We start from the raw sequence: 24,108 nt of genomic DNA on the forward strand, positions 1-24,108 counted from the left end.
ACACAGCTGGGACTCATGCCCTCCGCCTTGCCTCTCTATGCGCTCCCTTCATTCCCTTTTGCTGCAGATCGAATTTCTCCAGCCATGGGGTACACAGCCTCTGGGCTCTGCCGACCCATATGGCTCACCTCTCTGGTGAGCTGAAGGCGCCTTCGTGAAAAGAAAAAGACACTCCTTTTCCCTGAATGCAGCCCTCTACCAGGGCCCAAGGCTCGGTCAGCACAAACAAGTGAGATTTCAGCCCAAACTCAGTTCTTGGCCTGGGCGCCGTTGCCTGGGGTACAAAATGAATCTAGTTCCCCAGCACGGATCTAATTTCTCATAGCCTCTATATTTTTGTGATGTGTTTATGCTTCCCTTGAAGTCCCCCACCTCCTTTTGCTCAGTGCCCAGCCATTCCTATCTTTAGGTGTCTCTTCCCTTCCTAAGATGGGGGCAACAGAGTGGCAGCCTGCTTTCCTCAACAAAGGGCTTACGTGAATTAAAAGGGATTATGCTTTGAAGGGGGAAACTAGCCTCTAATCACCCAGAGAAGGACACAGTGGCCCGAGACAGAGGTGCTCTGAGCGGTGTTGTATGTCCATTGCTGTCCCTCCATAAACCGAGGGCTTGGAGTGATCTCCTGTTCGTGTGGCCACCACCATGGGCTTTGTGAGACAGATCCAGCTTTTGCTCTGGAAGAACTGGACCCTGAGGAAAAGGCAAAAGGTAAGAAGGGCAGTCTGTGGTCTCAAAGTGAGGTGGAGAGCAAAGAAACAGTGGAGAGGGTGAGGTGGGGGTGGGGTGGGGAAGGTGAGAGGTCGGTGGGCTCCTTGCCATTTAGCACGGAAGTAACAGCTGGCTGCTCTGTGAACCTCTCTGACAAGCGTCCTTCATAGGAAGACATGTTTCTTTGTCCAGAGATGGGCCCTTTCCTCCTGCAGCCCAGCACGGCCAATTGTAGTCTTCTTTTGCCCTCCCTGCATGTGAATCCACGGCCTGCCCATCCCTTCCCCCACCCCCTGGTGTTGAAACCTGCCCTTCCAGTCCACAAGCCCTTTGAGCATCCATACTCTGCTGTGTGGGAAGATCCTAAGCCCTGAAGAACAGGCTCAAAGGAAAACAACACTCCAAGAGCTTTCCAGACCAATGATACTGTATTTCATTGATTCTATGAGTCACACTGGCTTTTCACACTTTCACATTTCTGACATTGGGTGCAGCGTATGGTCAACCGGCACCTTAACTGGACACATTTGTTTCTTAGTGTGCAAGAAGTAACATTGCGCCTTACAATTGATGGTGTCTTAGATTCAGTGAGATACAACTGCTTATCACCCAGCCGGGATTTTCACTGAGCCCTTTCAGTGAAAGGGGCTGATACGGGCCTGGGCTGGACCAGGGATGTAAAAGAAAAAGACACAGATTATACCCTGGACTCACTTCCAGTCTGGCTGGGGAAACCTGAAGGGTGTTTTGAGACCAAGAGCAATAAAAGGTAGGACAGGCCAGATATCCCCTGAGAAGTGTAGGCAAGAGCCACAGGGGATCAGAGGACCCCAAGGGTATACATGCAAATGCCAACTGGCTTCTAAATTTTTTTTTTCTGGAAAGGGGTGAAGTAAATAGGTAACTATAAAGAAATATGCACTTTGCTATAGCCTTGCAGTCTTGGAAACGTCAAATGACTAAAGATGCTGGAGGAGGAAGGAAGAAGGAAGGACCCAGGGGTGGATAGAGCTGAGATTAGACAGACTGGAGGCAGGCAAGGCAGGGAGACTTTGGAAGGAGGACGGGGAGGAAGAAGAGAATGGATTTGTTCCAAGCCTCGATTTGAGATGGGTATATGCAGGCAGGACAGGGTTTTCCTGGGTGTTGGAAAAAATGTTAGGGAAGAAGGGGGCCATCTGGTAGAACATCTGAAGGCCTGTGATTGTCTCGGTCAGGGTTCAGTCAGAGAAAATCTGGAATGTAAAAAGGTGTTAGCTAAGTACAGAGCTGCTACCCACGTGGGTGGAAGAGAGCAAGGTATCATAGAGGCAGCAATTGCAGGACACAGCTCCCACCCCCAGTGCTGAGGGAACCAAAGGAAGGACGTGGAATTGGTAGCACTTGGAAACACTGAGAAGATGCTGGCAGAGCTGTAACTCAGACCTGTGAGGAAGGGGCACAATGAGGCTGCTCCTGGGGTCCCCTGCCCAGAGGAACCCTGGCTGGTGGGTGGGTTTGGAGCAGAGGGACAGTAGCTTAATAACTAGCCCAAAGGGAGCAAGCAGCAAAGGAGACAGTCCAACCATGTGCACAGGTGGTCGGTCCTTTCTGCCGTGTGTGGCTTGGATAGGACTTAGGGAGGCTGCAGAGGGAAGCCAAGGTAGGATCCCCTCATATTTGGGAAACATCACTCTCCTCAGGCTGCTTTCCTCTGTCAAAGCAACTCTGATTTTCCAAAGTGTTGAAGTCAGTTGTTGCCCTCAGGAGCCAAGTGCTAACAGTAATCAGAGACTCAGTCCCTGGCTTCCAAGAACTTCCCTTCCAGAATGAAAATAGACAAAAGTTAAGCAAGATTCACTATTTTTTTTTAATTTTTTTAACCTTTATTTATTATTGAGAGACAGAGAGACAGACCGTGAACAGGGGAGGGGCAGAGAGAAAGGGAGACATAGAATCTGAAGCAAGCTCCAGGCTCTGAGCTGTCAGCACAGAGCCCGACGTGGGGCTTGAACTCATGAACCTCGAGATCATGACCTGAGCCAAAGTTGGATGCTTAACCGGCTGAACCACCCAGGCGCCCCAAGACTCACTATTTTTTTAAGTTTATTTATTTTTTGAGAGACAGTGCACACTAGTAAGGGAGGGGCAGAGAGAGAGAGAGGGAGACAAAGAATCACAAGCAGGCTCCTCACTGCCAGTGCAGAGCCTGATGCAGGGCTCGAACACATGAAACATGAGATCATGACCTGAGCTGAAATGGAGAGTCGGACGCTTAACTGACTGAGCCACCCAGGTGCCCCAAACAAGATTCACTATTAAATGCATTTATTTATTAATGTGTTCCTTGAATCAACCAGTACTTATTAATCAGTAGGCACTGTGCCAGGTGCTGGGTACGCAATGGCAAACAAGACAAGCATGGTCTTTGTCCACAAGATGTTCACCATCTGTGGAATGCCAAGGAAAACCCAATCAGCAACTGTTTTCTTTATCTCGTTTCCTGAAGAAATTAAGAATATCACTTAATTCTACTCGCAATGTGCTCTTTGTGGCCTTCAGACAATATGCTTGAGGACTTTACCTGCTGAAATGATTCTATTTCTGTGTCAGGCATACTGCTATTACAGAGAACAACCCTATTTTTAAAGACGGATTTGGCTCAGAGTCCCTCACAACCTCCGCTCCCTTTCCCTGATGTTGGTGGGTGTCCCCTGTTCGGGGACTCTGTCTTTCTCATGGTGTTCTCCGCAGAGGAACACCTGGCCAGCCTCTCTGTGGTGAGATAGGACCAGCTGGGCTGAGAACCTTGGCTGGGGGAATCTCCTAAGACTAGACCCAGTCTGGGCTGACATTCATTTGGTGTCATCCCGATGGCCTGGAATTTGAGATCTCTGCCTGGTATGCCTCCAGCCGACTTCCCAATGCTACCATATTCCAGGAATTTCCAGGATGTCTGAGGAAGATGGGGGCATCTTCCACAGCCCCCTGCAGCCCTGACAGGTATCTGTGGCTCCTTCCCTAAGCTTTTGGTTCTTCTGGAAGCTTTTGCCTCTACAAATAGTGACTGTAAGGAAAGTACAACACACCTAGCCCTCAACTCAGCTCCCAGGTTTTTACTTGCTCAAACGTCCGTGGTCTTTGGGTGTTTACTATTGTGAGCAACAGCAAAACAGATATCAAATGTCCCCATTCCTCTTCTCCCAACGCCTGAGGGAAGAAGATGAAAATCTTTAGATCCGGGCATTCCTCCCACCCCTTTTTAAAAATTTTCTTCCTCCGTTAACATGTATCAAGTATTACCAAGTACCTGGCACTGTAGTGTCACTCAGCTCCATGGGAGAGATACCACTGGTGTCTCCACAGGTACTGATGAGGTCAATGAGGCTTCAGAGGTTAGTGACAGGTGGGACTCGTCCTGGGACTTCAGGACAGGCAGATATGGCCGTGACCCCACACTGTGGTCATGGAGACCACAAAGATAGGGTGGCCATCTAATTTATTATCCAAACTGGGGCAGTTCTGAAAGTGAAAGGAGGTACTAGGAGCAATGGTACCAGGGCAATAAATGGAAACTAACACTTAACCTGGCAAACTGGGCTGTATGATCACCCTATACATCCAGCACAGCCCAGTGACTCAGACACAGCCCCTGCTCTCATGGAATTTGGAGCCCGGTGGGAGCTCACACCTGCACAAAATTACCGACAGAATAGTGCGCGCAACAGTGGAGTAGAAGGAAGCGTGCGGTGGGAGGTGAGGATGAGCTCTGGGCGCTCAGAAGAGAAATGGGGTTTGGAGAGCGTGAGAGAAGACTTCTCAAGGCTGGCCCTAGAACATGCACTTCCAATGACGAGAGCTCTCCCCACTGCCCCGGACAAATAAACACCCGCCCGTATCTGCTACGGGCCAGGCACTGTGCCAGGTTTATAAAGATCACTGGGTGTGTCTCCTGCCCCTGAGAGCTCCCGGTGCAAGACCTCCTTGGTGTCCTCCCCTTGTCCCAGCTTCCATGTCAGAGCAGGATGTTTGGGGAGGCCTGAGGACTCATGAGAGTAGGGGGGTTATTATGACCTGGGCACCTGCTAGGCCTGTGGCCTTTGGTTCCAGGCCCAGCAATAGGCAAGGAGAACCTGGCAGGTGCAGGGAGGGTGGGCAGCTCGCTGCAAGCCTGCCCAGGTCCCAGGGTGGATTCATCCAGGCTAAGAATCCTGGCTGGGTTGTTGGTGCAGAAGGGAGAATCAAGCAGTTCATTTCAAGCCTTGGCTACCCACCTTTAAATTGGAAACAGACTAGGAGGGAAGGAAATCTAGCTGGCGGAGATTTAAAACAACAAGCACAATTCTGCCCTTCCTTGCAACCCCTCCTCCCCCATGTAGACTGAGCTATAAAGAGAGGGGGAGGGGAAGAAAAAAAAAAGGAGAGAAAGAGAGAGAGAACAAGGAAATACCAGTTAGGGAAAAAAAAAAAAATTTCCACCGGCCCCTTCTGAGCCTTGGCTGGGCTTAATTAAAGTTACAGACATGTTTAAAGGGAAAGGGTGGGGGGAGTCAGAGCCGCCTTCAAAACATGTTTTTAATTACGCTGTGGAATTTCTCCCTGGGGTATGCCTGCGCACAGTTGAGCATCAAGGACAAGGATGCCGCTTTGGGGTGGGATGCTGAGCATGACTGGGGCGGGGACCATGGGGAGAGGTTGTTGTGAGGACCTGCCCGTCTGGAAAAGAATTGCCAGTGGTCTTTGTGCAGGAGGGAGTGTGAAATGCGGCCCCTCCAAGACAAACGTCGCAGAGTTAGAACAATAGCACTGACCTCTCAACAGACGTTTTTCATTTACCAAGCACTACCTGTGCTGGTGGTTCTCAGACCCAGCTGCACAATCGGAATTACCTAAGAAGTGTTAAAAACAAACAAACAAAAACCAACCTGATGTCCGGTGTAATTGATGTGGGGCACAGCCTGAGCTCCCCACCTGATTCCAGCTGGCAGCCACCTGGGACCTTCCTTGAAAGAAGGTGGTCAAGAGGGGGTGGGGGGCAGACAACAGCAGCCCTAACTCAGAGATACGGTGGAGAGGAACACCTGCAGAGCCACACTAGTCCTAGGCCAGGCAAAGAATGAAGGAGGAAAAGGAGAATTCTGATCTGGTCTCCCACTTGGGGTGGGGGTGGGGGGATGGGGGACTTCAAATCACAATGTCCTGCAAAGACCAGATACTTCAAAAATACAAGAAAGAGTGAGTGAGGAGAGGAGAGAACGTGTGTGACAAACACTGGAAGGGATGTGTGTGTGTGCTAGCTTGGGTTCGGGAATTTTATCCACGGATGGGTAGGCCAGGCTGGCCCATCCCTCCCCTGGTGCAAGCCTCTCTAAGAGATGGAGCAGGGGACAGTGGGTGGTCAGTAACTCAAGAAGCCCATGTTTCCAAACCAGCAAATGAACAGTTGTGAATCCAGAAAGGGAGAAAGAGAGGGAACCTGAATGTGAGTGGAGGGCAGACCTAAGACCTCACAGGTAAAAAGTAAATGAGATCTCTTTGCTCTTTAGCCTTTATAATGTGCTGTGACCTACAGCATCCCTGTGATCTCTGTGAAAGTGAGGGTCAATAATAAATGATATGTGTCTATTGAATGTTACCTTGTACCCGATTCTGCTCTAGGTGTTTCACATTCACTTCCTCCTCTCATCCACTCTGGGCGGGGGGGGGGGGTGGGGAGGCCCTAGTATCAGCCCCCATTTTACAGATGAAGTCCTGAGACATGGAGAGATTGAATGGGTTACCCAAAGTCATACAGCTAATAGGGAGCAGAGCTGGATAAAAACCTCAGTACTGCCACTCTCAACTCTTAGTGTATGCTGAAGGACGAAACGGTCTCATTTCACAGATGAGAAAACTGAGATTCAGTGATGAAACAAGCCCCAAAGTGATTCTTATCCCAGATCTTCCCATTCCCAAATGTCTCACATACCAGACTACTCCGGATAGACATTGCTACGTGGAAGGAAGCTGACTGACTTGGAAGAAAGCCAAGGTTGCAAGCAATTGTCTTGAGGGGAAGCGTCTGATGTGTGGAATCTGGGCTAGTTGTCACGCTTCCTTGGTGAAGACACCAGGAACAACTTCCGGTTTCATTGCTTGTACTTGTCACTCACATGGTTATCTTGCCAGACTTGCTTCCTGATCTTACTCATTGACAGAAGGACCTAGGATAGAAGGCATGGAGCCAGTGTACAGAACATGCCTCGGGGGGTGCAGTTTGTTAAATCTGCAAAGTTTTGGTGACTTGAGCCTCTGTGTCACCTCCACCTCCTTCAGGAACCTCCTAGACCAATCTCAGCAAAGGTTCGTTCATTCCATACTTATGGGGCACCTATTATGAAGCTGGCCCTGTGTCGGGTGTGGAATCAAAGTAGTGACAAGGATAGACACAGCCCCTGCCCTTAGGAAGCTCGCAACCAGTGAGGGTTCCATTTCCATGAAGGAGTAAGGACTCTGATTTACAATGAGTGATAAGGGGAGTGCAGGGTACTGTGGGAACAGCTGTGCTGGGGAGGGTGTTAACAGTGAGATAGGGTCCCTGGGGAAGAGGCTCAATCCCCTCCTCCTTTGGTTTGCTTGCCCTAGGGGAACTGCCAACATTCCAATGGTTATCCAATGGGGTCAGTCTTTGTAACACTGGATGGGAATTGGCCAATTTCGATGCTTTGCCATCTTATAGAAAAATGTGTACAGGGAGCCCTGAAAAGTGAGTGTCTTAAGGAAAATTTATATCATATATAATAATATTTTAGTGTGTTTCCTCTAACATATCTTCCCTAGACATATTTTGAATAAAACATTGAGTAAAAAGTTACAACCTTGAGGCACCTGGGTGGCTCAATTGGTTGAGCATCTGACTCTTGATTTCGGTTCAGGTCATGATCTCAGGGTTCATGAGACAGAACTCCAAGTCAGGTTCTGGGCTCTGCACAAACCACAGAACCTGCTTGGGATTCTCCCTCTCCCTCTCTCTCTGCCCCCCACCACTTGTGGGCCCATGCACACCCAAGTGCACTCTCTCTCTCAAAATAAACTTAAAAAAATAAGTTCCAACTGCAACCACCTGCCCTATGCATGTTTTGTTTTTTCTTCAATGCATTATCCTTTCCCCTGCACTGATTTATGTTACAATTTGCAATAGTTCCATAGCCAGCATACTCTACTAGCAGGAAAGGAACAAATATTCACTGAGTACCTGCTGTGGTGTCTATCACTTTGCTGAGCACTTATGTACATTTCTTTGAAAGGAACGGCAAACGGTCAGGGCACCTGGGTGGCTCAGTTGGTTAAGTGTCCAATTCTTGGTTTCAGCTCAGGTCATGATGTCATGGTTTATGAGTTTGAGCCCTGAGTTGGGCTCCACACGCTGCCAGTGTGGAACCTGCTTGGGACTCTCTCTCTCTCTCTCTCTCTCTCTCTCTGCCCCTCCCTTGGTCTTTCTTGCTCTCTCATTCTCTCTCTCAAAACAAATAAACTTAAAAAAAGAAGAAGAAGAAGAAAGGAATGACAAAGGGCCAAAGACCATGCAAATGACCCCTAGCTGATCTATATATATTTAAGTCTCTATTCTTTTTTTTTTTTTTAAATTTTTTTTTCTCAACGTTTATTTATTTTTGGGACAGAGAGAGACAGAGCATGAACGGGGAAGGAGCAGAGAGAGAGGGAGACACAGAATCGGAAACAGGCTCCAGGCTCTGAGCCATCAGCCCAGAGCCTGACGCGGGGCTCGAACTCCCGGACCGTGAGATCGTGACCTGGCTGAAGTTGGACGCTTAACCGACTGCGCCTTAAGTCTCTATTCTTAGCCATCAGCAAAAGTTCTCCTTCAGATCTTAGGAGTTTCCTTCCTAAGGTCTCTGGAATGGGGGTTGGGTAGAATTGCTATTCCATTTCCCCAATTCACATGCCCCCTCCTCTTCTTCCCTCCCACAATCCCACACCTGCAACAGAATATGACTGTGCAATGCCACAGAATATGGCTGAAACAACCAATTGCTTCTTCCTTTGGAGTCAAGTCCTTAAACTCTAATTGAACCTATATTTTAGTAATGGCTTTCAACCGTGTGTTGTTAGCAGCAGCCAGAATTGTAAAAACTCCAATAGTATGCCCTGCTTTCTTCCTTTAAGCAACAAGAAATTGTGGAAGGAAAGATGTCAGTAAACACAGATTTTTATTGACCTTGCTATGGATCACAGTACTTCGGAGTCATTTGCTCATTCATTCAGTGACCTCATATGCAAGGTCATTCATTGGCGATACACACGAGGTCTAGTGTGCACTAGAAGAAGGCAGGGCAGTGGAGAGATGCAGAAAGAGCACTGGTTCTGGAGACAGGAGGCTGGATTCTGGTTCAGATGTTGTCACTGCTATTCTGACACTACACAGGTCACCTGCACTCTCTGAGCCTCATCTGCAGAATGAGAGGTTATAATGAAATCTTTGCTACCCGAAGCATTATCATTACCTGGGAGCTTGTTAGACATGTGAGATCCCGGTAGGCCTCTACAGAACAGAGTCTGTATTCACATGCACAGTGACATCTGAAAAGTACTGAAGCACCCATCTTGGTCCTTGCTGAAAATTTTTGTTAATGCAGTTTCCTAAAATAGAGGCAGAGCAGAACCCAAATGGACAAAAAGTCTTACTGGTCTAATATGTCAGGATAGAGGTAATGAGGGAGAGGCGACAAAAGGAGGAAGTCCTTTAGGAAATAGACCACAACCAAACCCTATTGCACAGATAGGTGCTGATTTGTGTGTCTTATCTGGGTGTGTTTCCAGTAATGTCTTAGCATCACTCTTCCTTCTTTTTGTTTTGTTTTTCCAGATTCGCTTTGTGGTGGAACTTATATGGCCTTTATCTTTATTTCTGCTCTTGATCTGGTTAAGGAATGTCAACCCACTCTACAGCCAACATGAATGTAAGCATAATGGAGGGGGGTAGCCCTGGCCAGCCTGGAGGTCCAATCCTTTCGTTTAGGAAAGGCTTGGGGGCTAAGGGTGCCAGATTGGATCTACTTATCATTTCATGCCTACAGTGCAAAAAACAGAGATTCATTAGCATCATACAAACTAATATTTTAATCCTACATCTTTGCAAATACTTGTATGTAGTTACTGAAGAATTGTGAAATTAGTTTTTGTTTCTGCCGGTTCTTTTCTTTTTTTTCCCTATACCTAAACTCTTACTGGTTTTAAAAGCAGATTATAAATGAGTTTATTTTGGAGACCAGTCTAGGGATATGTTATATACGGTGCTAGAGAAAAATGAGAAGGGATGTTGTACAGCCACATGTAGTCATATATTATTTCTTGGATCCCAGAGGTACCTTGGGACATGGAATGAGCCTGTGAGTGCCTCTTTTATACTATGTCATGGTTTCCAGCCAGGATGACATCTTCTCCCTCTGAGCAGCTGACGTGCAGACCTCAGGAGTAATACAAAGCTTCTCAGTCCTCTATTCTTGTTTTTTACTGTATTGTTCATGAGTTTTAAGCCTCAAGTTCTGGGTCAGTTTCCTGTGCATCAAACTCTTGCTTACACCCCAAGGAGCCCATAACCTGCAACCTTCTTGCATGCTTGGGGTAGGTGCTCATAAGAACATAAGGAATAGATGAACCTCCTTTCCTCCTAAAGTGTCAGCAACACTGTGGAGCCAACTCGAGCTAACATCCCTCCACCATCCCTCCTCTGTTCCCCTCCACACTTCCCTCCGTACCTCTACTAGAACATTTGTCTGTCTCCCCACTACACTGGGAGCTTGAGAGGAGAGAGCCTGTCTCTGGTACTCAGCATAGGGCCTGACATCTATTAGAGGCTCCTGCTTCTTAAATGTTGATGAATGAAGGAAAACACCAGAGGGGCCAGGATCCTTCCTGCAGAGGCCCCAGCAACTAGAACCAGCATCCCATGTGATTCCCAAGACTAACTCCTTGTCTTCATTTCCTGTCCTCAAGGCCATTTTCCCAACAAGGCGATGCCCTCAGCAGGAATGTTGCCGTGGCTTCAGGGGATGTTCTGCAATGTGAACAATCCTTGTTTTCAAAGTCCCACCCCGGGAGAATCTCCTGGAATTGTGTCAAACTATAACGACTCCATGTAAGTGTTGAGATTCCCCCGAATCTTGAGAGCACTGGTTCTTAACCTGAGGAGCTAACAACCCTTCTGAGAAACAGATGAAAACCCCTATGCCCCCAAAATGGACACACACATAAAATATTACATTGTGCATATGATTTGGGGGGAGTCGTGGACTCCAGGCTAATGACCTCTCATCTGGGGTCTAATTTCAAGTCAAATCACATAGAAAGAGAATCTGCCTTTGGAATTCCCTTTCAGAGCAGGAGGTGGGAGAACATAATGTGAGCATGTCCTATGGACAGAGGCTCAGGAATGCTCACAGGGTTGTCCTTTACCCACTGAGCTGATCTTCAACTTACATCTGAAGGACACCAACAAGGGGTTGTTGGGAAGTGGGCTTCACTATACTTGTATAACAACACAGGTCAGATGGAAAAGGATATTTGGTTACTCCAGTTCTTTTCCTTAGAGGAGCTCCGGATATAATTCCTCTAGGACAAACCTGTATTTTGACTCAAGAAAAGGAGCACTTGGCAAGTCAGCCCAATGCTCAGAGGTAGCCTTCCCCATTGGGAACAAACGATGGCTGTTTTTTTTTTTTTTTTTAATTTTTTTTTTAATTTTTTTTTTCAACGTTTTTTTATTTTATTTTTGGGACAGAGAGAGACAGAGCATGAACGGGGGAGGGGCAGAGAGAGAGGGAGACACAGAATCAGAAACAGGCTCCAGGCTCTGAGCCATCAGCCCAGAGCCTGACGTGGGGCTCGAACTCCCGGACCGCGAGATCGTGACCTGGCTGAAGTCGGACGCTTAACCGACTGCGCCACCCAGGCGCCCCAAACGATGGCTGTTTTTGCCCTACAATGGCAGGGTAGAGTAGTTGCAACAGAGACTTATGGCCTGTTAGCCTGTAATATGTATCTGTTCGCTAATCCCTGGAATATAGGAAGATAGAAGAGGGAACATCTGTTTTCCTAAGAAAGTCAGGGAGGTGACATTTTAGTTGGGCTCACATGGTTGCAAACACCACCTGGAGATTTTAACTTGCAGTCTACAACTTCAGCTTGAGTCTCCCTGAGGTATGTGAGAGGAAACACCCACCCATCCATAAAGATCCCATGGGATTATATGGTGGGATCAGGAGAGTTTTGGAGATGCCTCAGTGGAGGCTAGATGGAGCTTTGGTGGACTGGCACTAGAAGTGTCTATAACCTGAGGGAGTTGGGGAAGAAGGGCTTCAGACTCCAGCTGTACTTGGCATTTGAACCAGGAAATACAGGTTTCACATTTCACACACTTGTTGCAGGTGAAATATTGACTTATTCAAGGTTCTTTTGCATGCAAGGCACAGAAACCCATTCAAGCAAGCTGAAGCTCTAGAGACAAATATATGATTTGGACACTAGACCTTCTTGCAAAGTCAAGGGAAGCCAAGCAGGCCTCAGGACAAGAACTGGACGGCTGGGGACCAGCTCTCTTCTGTCTGGGCCTACAGGGTTCAGCCCTCTGGCCCTCTCTGGGCATCTACTACATTCACCTCTCTCCATGGACCAATGTCCCTGCTTCTCAAAGCCCAGGCTGGCTCTGGTTGTCTAATTCAGAGCACCTTGCCCTGGCCAATCATAACAGCATCCTTGACTACCATTCAAATTCCTGGGAACATAGCTGATTGGTTCAGCTTCATTTTGCTTGTCCAGTTAGCCATGGGAGAGGGTGTGTGTGTGTGTGTGTGTGTGTGCATGTACACATGCAGTGAGGAACTGGAGATTCAGCATGGCTGTCCCTGCCTATGAATGGCTGGAAGGGCAGGTGTCAGAGAAGTGGCAATGGTTGGAAAGAACTTCCAGTAATATCTTCTAATGTCATCCTGCTTAAGGCTTCTCTGGACAGAAGACACACAGAGCATGGGGTTGAGAGGTGACCCAGCCCTGCCAAAACTAGAAAACGAAACAAATTGCTCACCAGCTCTGTCTATTAGCCTATATGTACAACAAAGTTCAAATGTCCTTTTCTCCTTTGGCCTTCACAGTATGACAAGGATACATAATGTAGTAGCTGGGTCAAACATGTGGTATCTTAAAGAACAGCAAGAAGTGTTATTATTATTATGAAAGTGACAACTATGTCTTTCCTGATGAAGCTTTGTCTTTCTTACAGCTTGGCAAGAGTGTTTCGAGATTTTCAAGAACTCCTTATGGATGCACCAGAGAGCCAGCACCTTGGCCATGTTTGGAAAGAACTTCAAACTTTTTCCCAACTCATGGACACCCTCCGGACTCACCCTGAGAGAGTTGCAGGTGTGCTGCTCTTGCGTGTTCTCAACCATCACTTGCCTCATCCATCAGAGAGACAGAAGGCACAGGAAAGAGCAGGGAGATTTGATGGGAAAAGGTACTAGAGGAGGCAGGAAGGAATGGATATAGAGGTGACATGAAATTCACCTTGGGGAGGACTCCTCTTTCCATCAGCTTCGAAGTTAGGAAATTGAAGAGGGCAGGAAAGTTCTCATTCCAGGTAAGTCTAGAGACAGAAAGGAAAATGCCGAGAGAGGTTGTACTCTGGGAAGTATGGAGCTAGATTAGGTGTGGAAGCAGGAAGAAAGAGGTAAAAGGAAAGGTGTGGAACTGTTTTCATAGAGCACTAGAGAGCAAGCTAGCCAAAGATGTGTGGAAGCAATGTCAAGTAAGGGGCCAGGGAGGTCAGAGTGCATATGTGTATTGTGGCGTAAATATATACGATCATTCCATTTCTTCCAGAGATATTCAGCATCCCAGACCCTGAGGCAGAGCAGGTGGATAGGTGGGTGAGACAGGCCTGGGGGGATACAGGGAGGTGCTGCAGAAAGTCCAGGAGGCAAGCGGTTGAGGGCAGTGCCTGGAAGACATGCATCGGGTCCAGGCTGTATAAGGATGGATGATGGGATGCCAGAAGTGCTGAAATGGCTGGGAGGAAATGGGGGTACAAAGGAATAGAGGTCTCTTGAAGTTCCATGATCCTGTTTAAGGACTGGGGAACTGAGCAGGATGGAAGGCTTGGTGACTTCAAAGAGTGAGCTATGTGGATTCAGGATTTCCACAGCAGGCAGGAGCAATGAGAACGAGCCCCTGGGGGTGGCCACGGTGGCCGAAGTAGAGCAGAGGCGAAGGTAGGCGATGGGGAGGTTGAGGGAAAGAGAGGCCAGGCCATTGGGTCACTGAGTTTGTGCAGGCAAATAGAGGAGCCGGGCATCAGGGTAGGAGAGCCACCTGGGCTCTGAAACAGTGAGACCTGGATATGGCAGAGGCCTGGGCACCAGCTGGAACCCTATCCCCCTTCCCACCTGCCCCCAGGAGAGCAAATGAGCATCAGGGAGGGAGCAAGCCTTGACAGAAATCCAGTCTTGACAGTCCTGCAGGCAGAGAAAAGGCTGCCAGTGCGGGAACTGTTAAGGGATGTGGCTCAGAGGCTGGGAAGGAAGAGGTTTGGAGATGCTGGATCATCCTATGTTCCTGGGATAGGGATGGGGGGCAGTGACTCTTGGGATGACCTTAGAGGATGACAGGGACGAGCAAGGGGTCTACCAAGGGGATAGGAGGGGCTAGATAGAACAGCTCCTGCTCAGGGTTCCAAACAAGACGAGCGGGAGAATGGCACACATCAGCCCTCTGGGGCTCCTCACCCATGCAGCTCGACACACAGGTCAGCGTGGGTGGTCACCCCGAGGGCTCCCAGGACTGAGAGAACAGTGACCATACCCTGGGGAGGGCAGTGGAGGCAAGCAGGCGGGCTTCCAGAGCTCAGGACAGTCAGGAGGGGAACGTTCTTTTAGGAGAATTCCCACTGGGCCACCTTCTCCTTCCTCTGCCTATTGGAGCAATGAAGGACAGGGGCATGTTCAGATGCATGTTAAGATTACTTCATTACATTTTAATTCTTTCAAAAATAGTGACACGTGTTCTTTGTGCAGTAACTTTCTACAAACCAGATTACAAACACTACCTTCTTTGCTGCTCTGGATAGAAGAGTTTACTTAGCTCAAGCTAAGTAAGGTGTGAGTAAAATCAACATTTTAATGGTAAGAAAAAAAGGGGGAGAGGCAGCAACCAGAGAACACTTTTGCCCAGGATTAAAGAAGCAGATGAGAACATGGGCTGTCCAACTGCTGGAGTGATTGTCCACCCCATTCATCCAGTGGGATCTGGAAGGAGGCAGACATTTCATTTCGGTATCTGATTGTCAGATGGAGTCCAGCTGGGAGGAAATGTAAAGGAAGTCATTTCAAACCACAATTTCTCTGTGGTCTTTACAGTGTGTATATGAGAACCAAAGTCACTACTTGCTAACCCCAACACGGGGCTACTTTTGAGTTGGCATACAGGTGGTTCCTTCTGCAGGCCTCCAGGCTGTGAGGGAAATTCTCTAATTGAGAGCAGTTTTGGAGGTCTGGGGAGACAGGGTCAGCCAAGGCTGCCCAAAGGAATTTGGGGGCTGGAAGCAAAGATTTCGCGGAACCCCTGACCTTGGTGGCCGTGAGAGGGGACCATCCCCAAAGTCTCTGAAGGAATTCTAGGCCAGGGACTGGGGTCCACCATCAGCATGGCAGACTACTTTAGGGTCCATTCTAGGGTCACTTGAGGACCTTGCTCACTGTGAACATTTGTCCTCAACCCAAAGCTCCATTGGAGGGTAAAGCCTTTGAGAGCGAGGTGGGCGGCTGTCGTTGGTATGTGCTTTTGCCTGTCAGTTCCCAGTCACCTGGGAAAGTATGCCGATGGTTGACCCAGGCGGCCTTTTCTTTTCCTAGCAAACCTGTAGAGCAGCATTCTCAGCAGGGGAGGATTAATGGTAAAACACCAGACATGAAGCCCCCTCCCCTCTCACCCCCAAGCAAGCTCTGTGGTCTCTCAATCATCTTCAAACACCTTCTTCCCATGAGCCCTACACATTCTCCTTGCTTCTCTCCCACCCCAACCCTCAGCTCCCCTCAGCTCCATGGGCCTCAGCATCCCCCTCCCCCAGCCTCTTCCCAGGGAAGAGAACAAGAAGAACCACATTTTAAACAAAATTTATTTTTCTTTCCTCAGGCCCCCAGTTCACATTTCTCCCTCAGGAGTCTGGTAGAGCTTCTGTCTGGTATCAGCCACCTCTTACATTTTGGGCCCCACACTCTCCCTACAGGGTGGCCCCCACCCCTCTGCAGGTGTGTGGAACCAGCACACTCCTGCCCCTTCTCCCTGGGGCCACAGCAACCCAGTCACCTGGGGTGGGGGGGGAATGGCTACCCTCTCCAAGCAAGATATTTGTATGTAAGTTCAGGTGAGTAAGTTAAAGAATAACGAATTGATCAACAGTCAGATGGGGTCCCTAATCTCAGGTGCCGACAATAGGTATTTATTGGGTGCCTCCTGTCACTCCACAGGCATTTATCGAGGCCCTAATTCCATGTCAGGCTCTCATGCTGGGTGTCAGAGAGAGGTGACTTCAAGGGCTTACAGCTGTGTGCCCAGCACGGCTAGGTATGACGAGCATGAAAGCAGGGTCTATAGTCCTCTACTCTCCAGAGATGTGTGTGTGTGTGTGTGTGTGTGTGTGTGTGTGTGTGTTGGGGTGTCACTGAAGCCAGTCTATGACATAATGCTATAGGTGAAGAAGTGATTGGGAGAAAGAACAACTGAGGTGGGGTTCAGGGGAAGGAAGAAAGGAAGCAGAGTTTGGAAGACGACATGACTCACGTTAGCAGGGAAAGGGGAAGGCAAGAATAAAATAGAGCAGCACCTTTCAGACCCCTCCTGCTCCCGGAAGGGTTCCCTCTTGTATTCCAGTTCCCCTGAAGCCTTTGGGCTTTCCCTATGGGGAAGGTGGGGAGACTGGACTCCCTGGTGGCACAATGTCTGAGAGGCTGCTGTGGAGTGGAGTCTCCGGGCCGGGTGCCCCTGACCCAGTTGCATGGGCAGGCCCGTGGCGTTGTCCCACCCTCTTTTAAGAGGCAATCAGCAGCAACCTCAATCTGGACGAGCCCCGCAGGGAGAGGACCGACCTGAAAAACGGAAATGAAGGCTGTCAAGCACTCAGCGGGGCAGGCCTCTAGGTCGCCTGGTGAGGAGACAATGTGGGGGGGGGATGGGAGAGGATGGGGTGCTGTGGTGTTAGGACCAGGAAGGAGCAGGGGCATTTGATAATTAAAGTTAGTTAAAGAAGCACTAAGAGATAAGTTGTCAACCAGGCTCCCAGGGGAGCTGGGATATAGACAGAGGCATTTTCACGTAACACAGATGCTTTCCCTTGATGTTGAAATGATTTCACAAATATCTGGGCCTATAGCCTTCTTTGGTGGCCAGGGCCTCACGAACTGTGGCAGTGGCCTGCTTGAAGTGTTGGCCCTGGAAGCAGGCAGTGGAGGTGGGTACCCTGGGTGTGAATCCCCCGGAAGGTGTCAGAATAATAACAACACATTCAGAACAAGCACTTATCCAGGGTTCGCTGTTTTCAGGCCTGGGAGTTAGCCACTTCACAGTCCTTACCCCGAGTCACCCTCACAATAACCCTGTGAGTTGTGGCAAGTACAGACGCAAGGGTTCAATCACTTGCTGCAGGGTCACCTTAACTGTTAGGAGTCCTTTATGCCTCCTGATAAAACATTTCTGCTTCTGGAGAGCCTGGATAACTCAGTTGGTTAAGCGTCTGCCCAGTTGCACAGGCAGGCCCTTGGGGTTGACCCACCCTCAGGTCATAATCTCGTAGTTTGTGAGTTCAAGCCCCATGTTGGGCTCTGTGCTGACAGCTCAGAGCCTGGAGCCAGCTTCTTTTTTTTTTTTTTTATAATTTTTTTTAATGTTTATTTATTTTTGAAGGATCGAGAGACAGAGAGTGAGCGGGGAAGGGGCAGAGAGAGAGGGAGACACAGAATCCGAATCTGTCAGCACAGAGCCTGATGCGGGGCTTGAACTCACAAACCGTGAGATCACGACCTGAGCTGAAGTGGTGGCTTAGCCCACCGAGCCACCCAAGCGCCCCCTGGAGCCAACTTCTGATTCTGTGTCTCCCTCTCTCTGCCCCTCCACTGCTCACGCTGTCTCTCTCTCTCAAAAATAAATAAACATTAAAAAAAATTTTGTTTTTAATTTCTGCTTCTAGTATGTTTTGAGTGAAGTCAGAGAGAATGTGACTGGGGCCGATCAGAGCATGAAATTACAAGTCCAGGCTATCGGCCATCTCCTCTTTCCCACTTGAAGTTTTTCTTGCCTCACACAGCCCCACCTCTCCTTGCCCATGTCAACACCCTGAGCTGAGAGCCTTAGCTGAGATGGCAGAAATGCCAGGAAGGGTCCTCTACCCTGTGACAACACAGTGTGGACACAGCATGTATGTCCTCTGACCCTAGATTAGGTTTTTTTCAACCTTAACACTAATGACATTTTGGACCAGATGGTTCCTCAGTTTGTAGTGAGGAGGGAAGTTATCCTGTCTACTGTGGAATGTGACCAGCATCCCTGGCCTTTACCCAATAGCACCTCCCCAGACAAAAATGTCTCCAGACGTTGCCAAATATTTCCAGGGGCGACAAAATTGCCCCACTTTAGCTCCTCACCCCCATCCGGTTGAGAGTCACTGTTACCGACCAATTCCACCAGGCATCTGATGACCCCCTCCCCTGCCCTGAGCTAACTTTTTCCACCTTCTGTGCCTTCTCACTAAGTTTTGCCAGGCTGCGTCAGCAGTAAATGCTGTGACTGTGTTGGTGACAGCCTACTGGCAGAAGCCCTGACCTCCAAGCTCCGAGGGAACCCAAGAACAGAGTCTTCTGCTGAGAGCCAATTAGAAATGTTTCCAATCAGTTCTACATGTTTTTCCTTTTTTGACTCCTTCCCCATTTGTCACCCTGTTCTTTCATTCATATGCAGGAAGAGGGATACGAATTCGGGATGTCCTAAAAGATGAAGAAACACTGACGCTATTTCTCATGAAAAATATTGGCCTGTCTGACTCAGTCGTCTACCTTCTGGTCAACTCCCAAGTTCGTCCTGAGCAGGTGGGTGGATGTCACTGGTCCCTGGAGTGGAAAGGTAAGCCCTGAGCCTGAGAAAAACAGGGGAGACCTTGCATTATTTTTCCTTCTTGCTTTCATATTCAGAATCCATGCTTTGTTCCAAATATTCAGAAAAATACCTGGGGGTCACTTGAGATAATGGGCCTTCCCATCATAGGATTCTGAAGCAGGCCAAATCCTGGAAACACTTCAAACAGCTCAGATTTTTATAGCTGGAAAGAACCTTAGAGATCACGTAGCTCAGACTCCTCTTATATTTGAGGAAACTGGGGTTTCTTTATGTATTCATCAAATACTTAGGGACATTTTAGGTACCAGACTACAGTGTGAACAATACAGGCAAGCCCCTGCCTCTGGGAGCTTACATTCCAGTGGGAACAACAAGTAATAATCAAATAAGCACTTCCAGGTTAAGATAGGTGCCGGGAAGAAAACGTGACAGAGTTGGGAGTTCGGGAGGAGCTGGGAGGCATGGGGTTGGGGCCTACTGAAATGAGACAGTCAGGGAGAGCCTTTCTGCCGAGGTGGTATCTGAGTAGACCTGCCTGAACAGAAGGCAGCCATGGAAATAACTGGAAGAGGAGAGTTCGGTGTGAAAACAGGCCATGCATGCGGTGTCTGAGTGTGCTGAGCTAACCTGCCCGGGTGGCAGACCTCTGATTTCCTGCATGTTTTCTTCTCGGTGCCAGGCGATCCGCATTGCACATTCTGACCTAATCCCCCCAGAATCTATTTCATGCACCTTCATAATCTCCTATAGGCATTCACAGTGTGTTCACCACTAACACAAGACTTTCTCATCTGTGAAAGTCTGGGCCTCACAGGCTCCTGCCCAGCCTCCTGGGCCTGTGGGTTCCTGGCGTGATGAACATGGTGAGAATGTAAGATAAGCAGTGGCCCCATAGTGCAGACGCCCCTCCTGCCTTTCCTGGCCAGGTCTGCACCTCCTCCAGACCCCAGGGAAGACTGAGACATAAACAGAGAATTTCAGAGCCGGTGTCAGTCCTGAGATAAAGTCTGAGCCCAGAGGAGGGAGGGGGATCCCACCCGCCTGGGCAGGGCTGGCTCTGTGGAAAGGGGTTTTCAAGCTGGTTCCCTGCACAGCAGTAAAGAAGCCCATACCTGCTTTTCTGGCTTCTCAAACCCTGAGGTTTTCCCTGAAACTACCTGAGGGGAACAGAGGGTCAGACTTGAGGTGGTCCATCAGGACCCTTGGGACTCAGTGCCCACAGCACCCAGGCCTTGGCCCTTGAAGTCAGGCCTGGTGGCCCTGCTCTGCTCTCCCTCCCACCCCCACCTGAGGGGGTGGTGGCTGCAGCATTGATGGCTCATTCTCCCCTTTGCTTTCTCTTAGCTCATAAAACTTAAGTCCTGGAAATGCCTGTGATGACTTCCAGTTGGTAATAAAAGGGAGATGGAGATAAGGGCAGGAATTTAGGGGAAATTTCTTTCCAGTTCCTCACTGGCGTGACATTTGGATCACTAGTTGCTGTGCTGCTGGCATCAGAGCTGAGCCTCTCACGTGGGGAGAAGGGGCCAGAGTCACTGGCTATTATTTAGGCTGCTTGCTCTGATTAGCTGGTCCTTCCCTGATCAGCAAACGTGAGAGCTTGAGTCGGGAACCCCAAACTCCTGCTGCTTGCAGATGCCAATGCTGTTGTCCCATCTCTCTCTGGGCCAATCCTGTTGTCCCAGCTCTCTCTGGGCCCCCCCATGCCCTTCCCTGCTTCTCAGCCTGGTTGCAGGCTACACCTGCCTCCTGATCTCTAACTCAGTCTCCATCCAGCTGTGCAACTCCTTCCCAGCACCGTGCACCAGAGCCTTCCCCTACGGCAGCAGTGTTCTCTCTCTGTGCTGTCCAATATGGTAGCCACTAGCCGGATGCGGCTGGTAGCACTCAAGACAGGGCTAGTGCAGCTGAGGAACTGAATTTTAAATGTGATTTAATGTAGATTACTTTAAACTCATTATTATTATTTTCTCAATGTTTATTTTTGGGAGAGTGAGAGAGAGGGACAGAGTGAAAGCAGGGGGAGGGGCAGAGAGAGAGGGAGACATAGAATCCGAAGCAGGTTCCAGGCTCTGAACTGTCAGCACAGAGCCCGATGCGGGATTCGAACTCATGAACCGTGAGATCCTGACCTGAGCCGAAAATCAGAGGCTTAACTGACTGAGCCACCAGGTGCCCCGTGATTACTTTAAATTAAAAAAAACCGTGTGTGGCTTACAGCTCTCTGATCCGTCATTCTCAGCAAACATGGGATTTTGTTCTTCACCATCAGGACTGGATGCCCCTCCTCGTCCTCTCTGCCTGGCATCCGAGCAGGTCTCCCTCCATCTAGGAAATTGTTAGACGATGAGAGTGGAATAGTTGTCTGGCTTGTCCCTCACCCCGCTCCCACACCCAGCTCTGTAAACTCCTGGACTTGCTTCAAGGTCCAGCTCAAGTGTTGCCTCCCCAGTGAAATCATTCATAATCCCTCCTTTCTTTGTCTTGCCCCCTCCCTCTTCCCTACTCAACAAGGAGCAAAGAGGTAGTGATAAAGCACAAGCTCTCGGTTCAAATCTCAGCATGGCGGCTCAGTTAACTATGTGACCTCAGGCAAGTTAAATAACCACTCTGTGCCTCTGTGTCCTCATTTGTAAAATGGAGAGAGTAAAAGTGCCTACCATATTTGACTGTTATGGGGGTCAAAAAATTAATATATGTAAAGCACTTAGAACAGTGCCTGGCACACAGTAAACGCTCAGTAAACCCTGGCTATTCTTAACACTTCCCTCTTCTGTGCTCTGGTTTCACTGCATTCACTTTAGCACTTACCTGCTCTTTAAATGCCTGCATTTCCAGCTAACCGATAAACTCCTTGGAGAGCAGAAAACTCACCTTATTTTCTGTATCCCCAGTAACTGTTTTAGTCCCTGCAGAAAGGGACTCAGTGAAAGGGCATTAAATGGATGAGTCACTGAATGAAAGAATGAGCTGGAACCTCTGTGGTATCCCAGCTTTCCCACTAGCCTGCTGTGTAATTTTCTCAAGTCACCTAACCCCTCCTCCATCGCTTTTTTCCCCTAGAATATTAGAGGTTTGGACAAAGAGAGCTCATTGATTCCCTCCACCTCAGAATGTTTTAGATGCTGGGATTAGGTTTGGGGGTGGGATTTTGCCTGGGGATAAGAAGCAGAGTGTGGGCAAAACAGAAAGGCTCTGTTGGAACATGCACCCAGTTACAGTCCCCTGAGTTTGATGGAGTCCACATCAACCCAATGTCAGCCATGACCGGTGCCTCATTTAGCGGGTGATGGGGTGGGGTGGAGGGATGTAAGTAGTAGAGCCTAAACCTGCCCTGCTCTCCTGCCCTGAGAGCTGTGTAATCTGAAGTTCTGAGGAGACCACAGAGACCAGGGAAGCTCAGGAACCTGCTCAGGTTCACAATACCTAGGTGTCAGGAGTCCAAGACTCCAGGAGGCCAGTTAGCATCCTAGGTGGCCAAGGCTCCCTGGGCAGGGTTGAGGTCTCCTTGGTCTCTGAGGCCATCATGGGGACTGTGATTCAGGGTCCAAGAGTCACTGCCCATGAGCTCCACAGGAAGCTGTAGGCTGTGGACTATCCAGCAGTTAGGGTCACCAGCTCAAACACAGGATATCCAAGTTAGTTTGAATTTCAGATAAACAAATGATTTTTTTAGCATAAGTATGTCCCATTTGGACTCTATTTGGAACATACTCATACTAAAAGGTGCTCATGGTTTATCTGAAATCTAAATTTAACTGGGCATCCAGTATTTTTATTTGCTAAATCTATTGAGAAAGGAGAGAGGGGGTTGGTCTCTTGCCATCACTCCGAATGCATCCTAGCCACTCCCACTCCTCAGCTTCAGGGGAGTAGGTCCTGATGGTACCTTAGCATCATGCTAAGAACAGATCTCTCACATTTTAAGTGGCTCTCTGATAAAATGAGGCTTGGGAGCGTATAGTTTCCTGTGGCTGCTGTAACAAACCACCACGAACTTAGTGGCTTAAGACAACACAAATTTATTATGTTCTTGTTCTACAGGTCAGAAGTCTGAAAGTCAAGGTGTTGGCACGGCTTCATTTCTTACTGGGGAATCTAGAGGGAAATCCATTTCCAGTTTCCAACATTCCTTGGCTGGTGGCCTCCCCAGCAGTGGCTAGTCAAGTCTTTCTCATATCACATTATTTTGACATTGTGTCTTCTACCTCCTTCTTCCACTAGGTTTAAAACAAAAACAAAACCAAAACAAAACAAAGCAAAAAACCCTTGTGATTCCATTGGGTCCACCCAGATAATCCAAAATAATCTCCTGGTCTTAAAGTCAGCTAATCAGCAAGCCTTAATTCCACCTGCAATTCTAATTCCCCTTGCCCTACAACACAATGTATATACAGGTTCTGTCTGTTAGGACATGGACACCGTTGGGGTGGCTAGTATTTTCCTACAGGGAAGTTTCCAATTTTGCTTCTGTTGCCTGCAGTTTGCTCATGGAGTCCCAGACCTGACACTGAAGGACATTGCCTGCAGCGAGGCCCTCCTGGAGCGCTTCTTAATCTTTAGCCAGCGCCGTGGGGCACAGACAGTGCGTGATGCCATGTGCTCCCTCTCCCAGGGCACCCTCCAGTGGGTGGAAGACACTCTGTATGCCAACGTGGACTTCTTCAAGCTCTTCCGTGTGGTAAGGGAGGCATTTAGCGGCTTACCTCGTGGAAGGTAATTCCTGGGTGCAGTGGAGCCTGTCGCAGGTCATCAGGGACTCACAGATTGACAGTCAGGAGGGCTTGAGCCTGGCGTTCACAGTTCTTAAGGAAACTCCAGGCTCCAAAGACCTAAGGAATCTTGACTGATAATATATCTAGAGCAGTTGTCCAGGCACCCAGGAGTCACTGTTGGGTTCACCATTAGTTTTGTGGTTATGAGAGAACCATGGGGGATGGGTGGGTGGGGGAAGAGTTACAGAGAGGGAGGGAGGCAAACCATAAGAGACTCCTAGATACTGAGAACAAGCTGGGGGTTGATGGGGGGTGGGGGAGAGGGGAAAGTGGGTGATGGGCATTGAGGAGGGCACCTGTTGGGATGAGCGCTGGGTGTTGTATGGAAACCAATCTGACAATAAATTATATTTAATAAAAAAATTAAAACAATAAAAAAGTTATGTGGTTATGTAGTTACGTGGCTAGGTTCACCCTTAGTTATGGGGCAGGTCTGAGTCCACTCCAAATGTGGGACAAATCCTCTCTACCACCTCTAGCAGTGGTGGAA

General features: G+C 48.8%; 1 protein-coding gene across 1 annotated transcript in view; it reads left to right on the forward strand.

Moving 5' to 3' along the window:
- The first annotated feature begins 633 nt into the window (after positions 1-633).
- ABCA4 (ATP binding cassette subfamily A member 4) overlaps positions 634-24,108 on the forward strand; it is a 164,309-nt gene continuing 140,834 nt past the window's right edge. Inside the window, exons 1-6 of the mRNA XM_047082315.1 lie at positions 634-708; positions 9,554-9,647; positions 10,684-10,825; positions 12,965-13,104; positions 18,688-18,815; positions 23,327-23,524. Coding sequence (XP_046938271.1) covers positions 643-708; positions 9,554-9,647; positions 10,684-10,825; positions 12,965-13,104; positions 18,688-18,815; positions 23,327-23,524 — 768 coding nt within the window. The 5' untranslated portion in view covers positions 634-642. The remainder of the gene's footprint in view (positions 709-9,553; positions 9,648-10,683; positions 10,826-12,964; positions 13,105-18,687; positions 18,816-23,326; positions 23,525-24,108) is intronic.

The sequence above is a fragment of the Lynx rufus genome, unplaced genomic scaffold (genome assembly GCF_022079265.1).
Source record: "Lynx rufus isolate CCGP_SWC_20201006 ecotype Redwood Valley unplaced genomic scaffold, mLynRuf1.p SCAF_2, whole genome shotgun sequence".
Taxonomy (NCBI): Eukaryota; Metazoa; Chordata; class Mammalia; order Carnivora; family Felidae; genus Lynx; species Lynx rufus.